The sequence below is a fragment of the Stegastes partitus genome, unplaced genomic scaffold (genome assembly GCF_000690725.1).
Source record: "Stegastes partitus isolate 25-593 unplaced genomic scaffold, Stegastes_partitus-1.0.2 Scaffold926, whole genome shotgun sequence".
NCBI lineage: Eukaryota > Metazoa > Chordata > Actinopteri > Pomacentridae > Stegastes > Stegastes partitus.
The window spans coordinates 32,385-40,990 of record NW_007578657.1 but is presented as its reverse complement, the minus strand read 5'-3'; the positions used below and the strand labels follow the sequence as shown (position 1 = coordinate 40,990).

At 43.3% G+C, this 8,606-nt stretch overlaps 1 protein-coding gene across 1 annotated transcript in view; it reads right to left on the bottom strand.

Moving 5' to 3' along the window:
* Positions 1–237: 237 nt before the first annotated feature.
* The window catches only part of cmtr2 (cap methyltransferase 2), a 10,255-nt gene continuing 1,886 nt past the window's right edge, over positions 238–8,606 (bottom strand). The window contains exons 2-3 of the mRNA XM_008293954.1: positions 4,353–5,621; positions 238–2,904 (exon numbers count right to left, since the gene is read on the bottom strand). Of these exons, the coding sequence (XP_008292176.1) occupies positions 1,858–2,904; positions 4,353–5,612 (2,307 nt within the window). The 5' untranslated portion in view covers positions 5,613–5,621 and the 3' untranslated portion in view covers positions 238–1,857. The remainder of the gene's footprint in view (positions 2,905–4,352; positions 5,622–8,606) is intronic.

The window sequence follows — 8,606 nt, the reverse complement described above, 5'->3', positions numbered from 1 at the left end:
CGGTATTTGAGGATGTGTACAGAAGTTCAGGCAAAGTGACAAGCTTGTTTTAAGCCTGTTTTTTTTTTTTCTTTCACTGCAGCACATTGTGCTTGTTTTAGAGAGGATTTAGAGAGAACTTCTCTGTGGGGTTTTCAAAAAACATTTTAAAGAAACAAATTTTCTGCAGAGGGCAGATATTGTTGCTTTCACAGACACTTCAGCAGCCTCATGAGCCACAGAGATTAGATGTCACACCATTCATCAGTGCACACTTTTATTATTTTTGTAAGAAAATAAACTACATTAAATTATACTGACAACAGAATCAACAAATGAAAAAACTAAAAACACCTCTCGAGCTGAGCAGATCATGACCTATAAAACATTTTAATGTCCTTCGATATGAGGATAGAAAGTTTGATATCACTGGACACAAACAGAGAAATGACTAATTTGGCTACAAGCTGCACGATGGCGAAAAGATGGAAAAATCCCGAACATCCTGGGATGAAATCATGTGATGAAAGACAGCAGGCACTTGGGGGTAGAGTCCAGACTCTCTGTGATGTTTGCGGCTGAGGGTGGACTCCTGTTTGTTCAGCCTCCCTAAAATCCTCAGTGAATTTACTCACGGATGAGCTCTGTTGATCAGCTACTGAAAGTAATTTGCTTTTTCATGCTTTGCAAGTTTGTATCTTCACAGTTTTGGTCTCGCCTGCAGGTCTTCAGTGGCTGTGTACACAACAGACTGACATGTTGTTGGAGGTGAAACACAAACTACAACAATTTGAACTGAAGTCATGGTGAGATTTAACCGATGAAGTGAGGCTGAATTTATTCAACATCGTGGGCTGGACATCTGCATTCGTGCCCGGCTGATGTGTTAAAACGGTAGACTGATGGTTTCAGCTTCTTGTGGAGCCACATGACACTGAAAAGTGTATTTTTTAACTCTAAAATGCCCTGCTTAGTGCATTAACGAATAGGCCCTCGTATTTAATAACCAAATGCAAGTCAATGACAACAAATCATTATTATTGGATTGTTTCTTTTTAACTGAAATAAATCAATATCAGCATTGATTCCACTGTGGGCTGGGCTTTAGAAAAGTATGTATATCTAAATAAGATATTTTCACCTTAAGGTTGGTCTGATAACAGCTGATCAGCTGCTATTTGTAAAGTTTATTATAAGCACATCAAATAAAAACACTCTCTGAAAAAAGATCTGTTCAATTTGGGCAGTAAATAACTGTCTGATAAATGTAGTGAACAGTTTACAGATGAGAAATAAACTCACTGATGAATTCAAACACACCATACAATGACAGCATCATTCGTGCTTCTGTTCTGTTTCTTGTAACTAATCATTTAAGGCATACATTTATACCAATATATGTGTAATAAGTGAAAATGTGCCAGCAGCTCTATGAAGTCTTTTGCGGCTTCAAAGCATGCGAGTGAATTCTGATGAATGTCCTCCAACAGGCAGCATTACTCCTCAAGACTGCAACGCAAAAAATGGAAGATATCTGGAAGTGTGGAGTCAAACAGAAGCTTAATTCCAAGGTCAAGTTGAACTGTGGGTAACGTAGGCACCAGGTTTTCACAAGCACAGAAGAGAGGATCTCTCTGGTCCTGCTAGTTCAGCGTTAACATGTTTCAATCCGTCCACTGAGAGTCAGACAACGCTGTCGGAGTGTAATGTTCAATCACATGAGTGCTCTGTAGGTATCAGCATGCAAACATGATTCAATGACTAACTGCTGGAAGCTCACACAGCTGAGCAGTCTGCTGCTTCAACAAGAACAAAACAGACTGTAACAGCTTCTGAAGCGACAGCACGAATCCCAGAGTGAAAGCTCACTAAACTACACTACGACTGCATGAGCAGATGCAGCTTCCGCTGGATGATTTCAGAGTTCATGGTCCACAGGAACTCAGTCAGTCCTCCAGTGAGCAGCTCCTCCATGGGAACAAACTGCAGCACCTGTCTGTCACCTCCAGCAGGCTGACTTTTACCCGTGTCCTCTCCCCCGTTTAACAGCTGACTCATGCAGTTCTGGACGTCAGTGAGAACTGGCAGCATTCGGGCAGCGGCTTCGGGGCAGAAGTCAACGCACACAAGCAGCATCCCGACCGCGGCGGAGGGGGGCGGGCACCTGAACGAGACTGAGCGAAAACATGCGTGCAGGCAGAGCACAACAGCTGCGGTGACACGAGTGAGGGCGGAGAACACCGGCAGCAGCAGCGCATCTCCGGAGCTCAGGGTCTGCAGGGAAAACAGGACACAAGCTACGAGCTGCTGCTGGTACAGCGGCTCCCCGTCGTGCAGCGACATGCAGCCTCTTGGAGGAAATGAAGGCTCTGCAGAAAATGTTAAGACTAAATCCCCAATTTGGCTCTCACAAGCACCCCACACTGAGTGGCAGCCAAACACCAGGCACTGTTTCTTCTTTTTGTTCCCCACACTAAAGGCGCAAAGACCTGCCACCTCGGACAGGATGGAGGCCGCACAAGCCACATGGCAGGAGTGACAGGGAGGAACACGGGTCCAGTCTACAGCTGTGTCCATCACGGCTTCATTCAAGTGGTTTAACAGTCCTCCTTCACAGAACGGGGAGTTTCTGACTGCAGGCAGTGCAGCCCCAACAATCACATACCATGAGTCCACGTGGCACTTGGACAACGGTCCCTCCAGGATGCCTCCCGCCCCGCCGTCCTCAGTGCAGTGTCTCTGTATCCAGCTGGCATGGCAACCCCTCTCAATACGCTGCCTCCAGCTCAGGGTCTGCAACTCCCTGCGCTCGTTGAAGGAGCCTATTTGCTTCTTCTGTCCCAGCGGTCGACCAGCTGACACGCTGCAGCAGGCGGGACTCACCGTGTTACGAGAGATCCACCTGCTCCGCGGGAGGAAGCTCACCTACACACAGAAACACTTGATCAAGATCAGACTTAGACATTTGAAAGCTCGTCTTCAGCTCCAATGAGAACAATGTTTGGATTTAAATAAGCACAAAACACAGATCAGAGCATCCAGTGCCTCCAAAGGGAACGTTAACATTTAAAATGAATTCATTTGAGATTCTTGCTGCTTAGTTAACAGTCTGACACAACAGAACTACTGATCCTACTGCATCCTACCGAGGAGGAATCACAGATTTTACGTTTTGTATAGATTCAGGACATTAATGAAGTTGTTGATAAATAACTAACCTGATCGGCATCTTGACAATTATTAAATTACAACAGAACACACACTGAGTAGCTACAGCCTTGTACATGCTGCATTTGTCTTTCATATAATTACAAACTGAAGAGATTTAGATTGTAAACAACTTGATAAAGGCAGAAATTGTACGATAGTAGGCTGAAATATATGTTCCAGTTTCAGGGCTGGATTAAATGTAGAAAATGTGGAAGACATTTTTCAAAAGTCTTTTAATAAATGACAGGTAGAACTAATTTAGTGATGTGCTTGAATATGTGGTTGCAGTTTTGACTCCTTAAAAAAAAAAAAAGGCTGAATTGGCCCAACAAAACTCTGAGAAAAGAAACACGATTGTATTGTTGATCTGTTTAACAAATTTTCTGCTCAGGCTTGTTTGAACTTTGTGAAAGATTTACCTTTGCAGCAGTGAAGCTACTGTTGACGAGCAGGTAATTAAAGCACAACATATTATTAACAGATTTACCACATGACTTATTGTGCTTTTAATTTTTTGAGCAGTTCAGATGTAGGGATAACCATGTGACTGAGCCTCTATGTTTGGGAACATTTCTGACATCTGCCAGAGAATATAATGAATTCCTCTTTTCTGTGATGAATAGATAATAATAGCAATAATAGGTTTTTATACGGTGATGTTTCTGTGGGTCAGAGTTCAGCTCAGGTAAGGTACAAATTTTTGAATCCACAAAGGGCTTTTCTTTTTTTCCTCTCTTCTTTCTTGCGTTCATATTTCTTGTTGTATATACAAATGTTCAGGTTTCTAAAGAAATCTCATTTTAAAATGCAAACCTCATGTCACAGTTGATAAAGAGTCTGCAGCCATGCTAATGGCCTGCGAGACTGTACTTCCATTCACAGCCATGCTTTAAGCTGCCTGCTAGCATCCACATGCTAAGGAGCTCACAATGACGGTGCTGACACACTGATGTTTAGCAGGTACCTCCATGACTTCTACATTTTAAGTTCAGGCTTTGGGCTCAAAGACAAAATGTCCTTAAAAAACTACAAACTACAGTTTAACCTCAATCTGTTCCCTACTTACATGTGACATGGCTGGAAACTCCAGAACAGCTTCTAAATGGATCTTTGTGTTTTTGTCATCTCAGTTATTTAGTCATCATGTTCTGAAAACATCCTACCTGGAAGCGCTGCAGGTATTCGTGAGCCACGCAGTCCCTGATGTGGTCGAGCTGCTGCCGCTGCTCTGTGCTCATTTCTTCAAACAGTCGCAGGTTTTCTGTGATCGTCTCCACCTGCAGTGTGTGGAAGTAGAAGCACACTTCTTCATGCTGTTTCAGAAACGACTCTGGGAGGACAGAACTCGGGAAAAGTGCCTCTCGGTCAGCCAGATGTGGCCCGTAATTGCGAATCAGTTTTGACAGCAGAGGCCTCACAGCCTCCTTGGCGTCATAGTTCAGACACACAACATAAACCTCAGAGTTTCCCGCCTTGCTGGTGGCAGGTTTGAAGACGTTGACGGATTGGAAGCAGCAGTTCAGCAGGTAGAGCAGGCAGACGGAGGAGTGTTCATACAGGGTGAACATTTTCAGAACGAAGGAGCCGCCTGGGCTCAGGAGCAGCAATGCAGCTGTGACCTCGCAGTAATGCAGCGACGCCACCAGCGCCTCCTGCTCATCGGGGTTCTCCTGACAGTCAAAACTTCCATCGGCCGTCACCAAATCCACTCTGTGCATGTTTGACACAAAAGCCTGCAGATCCAGCAAGTGTGCCTGAATCATGATGTTGCCGGTGTTGTCTGAGCCGAAGAACCACCAGGGCAGAGTGTTGGCGATCAGCCGATCATCTGCGATGGTCGTGCCTCCACCATTGGCTTCATGGTACGGGTTGAGGGTGTTGGCGGCCCAGCTCCAGTCACAGTACCGTGTGGACTCGCTGGTTTTGATGTAGTGGTTCAGAGCAGTTATAAAGGCCCCTGGAGCTTCGCACAGGTGGACCGAGTTCAGCTCTCCGTTCTGAAGAGCCTCCTCTGGAAAAAGATTAAAGGACCCCAGGATCTCGTAGAACTTGCACCAGGCCTGAGTGCAGATCTCTGCGTTGGCGGCGGAACGTACGGCAGCGATCACCTTCCCGGCCCGGTTGGTGGAGTTGGTGTGCTGATGCCACACCTGTACGTTCTTGTCGCTGAGCTCGTTCTTCACAGAGTTCAGTGACAACTTCAGCGCCTGCAGACGGCAGTGCTCCTCCGCCGGGTGTCTCAGAGCGATGTTTTGGTCGGGGATGGTCCACTCGCCACTGGATGGTCTCGCATAGGTTCGGACTTTACTGAAAAGACTTTGCATCTCGGCCAGTGTTTCGGTGTCAGACGCCACCATGTTGTTGAAAAGCTGCTGCTGCTGCTGCTTGTTGACTTTCCTCCTGGTGCCATTGCCTGAGTTCATCCTCCACACCTGTTGTGGGATAACAACATGAGGAGTTGGGACATACACTGATTAAAAAGCAAACCTGCATCATCCACTTTCTGTTTGGATTTAATCCACCAGAGTGTTTCAGCGTTTACGTGACCTGCTTACACACTGCAGGTAGATTCAATCTTCAGGAGGAGAAAAAAAAAATCAGCTGAGAGTACATTTCACAGTGACTTATACTGCAGTTCAGCTCTGCAGCCCTTAATTTTAATCTCCGTGCATGAGTGGTGTTGAAATGTCGGCTGGTTGTGTTATAGTGCCCTCGGGCCACAGAGCAGACTGTAAATACTGGTGATTACCTCAACAGGCTGCTGCTTCACCCAACAACATCACAACTACAGCACATAACACACAACGTCTCCTCTGATAAGACCTGGAAATAACCAGACTCACTCAACGCTGGTGTGTTTCATCGACATTCTAGTGTGACAACTATATGAGGATCTAAGTTATCCTAAAGATTTTGTTGCTGTGCCGTGAAAATAACTTTAACATAACACGAGGTAATGAAACAGGCCAGTTTCAGCTTTAAATAGGGTTATAAAGTATTTATTTACCTTCAAGAAAATGAAGAATTTCTTTTTCCAAAAGTTCTGTCGATGAGTTTTTTTGACAGATTTTAAATCACTATGTTGTGGTTGTTGAGCACAGCACGGCCCACAGACTTCAAAACTTATATTTAAGTTAATCTCAGGGTTTTTCAGCACCAAAGAAAAATCACCACAGCCAAAATGTCAAATGTTCATTGAGAATTTAAAAATGACACAATTTTTTTAAATATAATTGGTGCTTTTTTTATTAAAGCATCACAGGCAATTTTGTTTATCTAATACAGTCGTGACTCGTTAATCCGACCCTTAACAATCCGAAAACCTTGTTATCCGACAGGTTTTTAGGAAAAACAAACGAAACCCTATTAAAAACAGCCTTCAACATGACATTTAATGTCACCAATCAGGATAACGGCGTATTATCTGACTGAACAATCCCACAGATTGGCTACGTTCACACTGCAGGACTTGATTCTCAATTCTGATTTGAGAAATCAGATTTTTTTTGCGAGTTCCTTCGCATTTCCAAATAAATGCGACTTGTATGTGATCTGCTGTGTGAACTTCATACGACCCAAAAGTGTCCCGCATGCACAGAAAAGGACACGACGACGTCATACGCAGCGAGCGTGCTCAGTGTTTATGGAAGTAAACTAGGATGGTAATGGTGGAGTGTATCGGCCACTACCCTGCTTCCGCCACTGATGGTGGAAACAGAAGTGTGACCGCTAACTAAACTAGTACTGCCTGAGTGTTCTGGCTACTTCCACCCCGTCAGAGCGCTCCCCCGGGGTGGAAGTGTCCCCCAACCACGCCGAATATTCTGATATTCATCATTAATTGGATCTGTGTTGTTCCGACTGTCATGAAACGAACAGATGCAGTTCGCGTAGGAGAAAAAAAAATGGATTTGGGTCACTTCTGCCTGCTGTCTGAACGTATTTACCTTTGATGTCAACCAACGGGCCCGTGCATAAGTGCACCAGTCAGTTAGGCTGAAATCCAGCGATACGTAGTGTTCTAACAATACACTCGTTATTATAACAACTATGAACAATAAATATTAACAACTAATGATCCTTCCAGCATCAAGCCCTCCTTGCATCTTGACCTCCGTCTTGACAATCCGACATAAAAGAAGGTTTTACATTTAGTGTCGGGTTATTGAGTCACGACTGTCGTCAGAAATAAAAGGAAAATGCACAGATTCCTGCCAAATCACAGAACACAGACTCCTCACCTTCACTGCACACGGACTAATCTTTTTGTCGTACATATTCAGCCTCTAGGGCTCGTCCTGAGCCACAAAAAAACCTTAATCTGTGATGGTGAGGGCTTTGATTAGGCCGTATGAAACCCCATCACTGTGTGCTAAAATTATCTTTAACAATCCGTGTAATTATTGAACAATTTCTGATTCATGGCATAAAAATAATTTACAGTCAAAATCAAATTAACGGAGTTAATTTTCTGCCCATGTGCACATGATTTAGATGACAACAGCGAGCAGGAGAAGGAATTTCTCGGTCATTTCTTGATTAGTCTGCGGTGATGAATGGCAGTGTATGGTATACAACTAATGACAGCACATTCATCGGTTACATGTCATAAATCACAGTGATAAGCACCGCTGCTGGCTGTGGAAGGCAGCAGCTCTGCGCAAACCGAACTGCTGTTAACATAAACAAGAAAGACAAACAGCCTGATGTTACTTTTTAATCCATGGCAGACCAACAGAAAGAGATGAAGAGGTTAGACATTAAGTGATATTAATTCATTTTGAATTGATCGACATTGATGTGCTGTGAGATGATGAAGAGTCTTTGACGTCTCAGTTGCTACAAACTCAGAGTAAAAACCATAAAAACAGAGAAACGGTAGCTTATTATAGTAATTAAATAGATACAGTTATGGACTTGAAATGTGTGTCAACTGAGAAAAAAAATCTGAAACAAACAAATCTTGTGTATGTAAAAAATAAATAAATAAAATAGCAGCATCAAACTGTTTTCCTTGTGTGTTTATGACAATAGCAGCAGAGTAGAGGACGGACACACACAGCAAAGCAATGTTACAAATATAATTTCTGACAAATATATGTAAGCTACTTCAACTTAGAACTTTTCTGCTGTTACCCCCAAAACAAGCAAATAAAAGATGATACCTAAGGCTGTACTACAGATTTATCATTTTTCTAAAAAAAAAAAAATCACAGCCTCAGTCGGTGATTAAAACTATCAATACATTTTGTTTATACTTCTCAGTGCAACAATCTGCATATATTAAGTATAATGATATTTTTAAACAATGGCATTTTTGAATTTGTGATATTAAGGATTGACTGATTATCAGCCGAGCTGGGTATCCAATATTCACAATTTTTCTAATTATCAGAGCCATCAGTGTTTTAAACTAT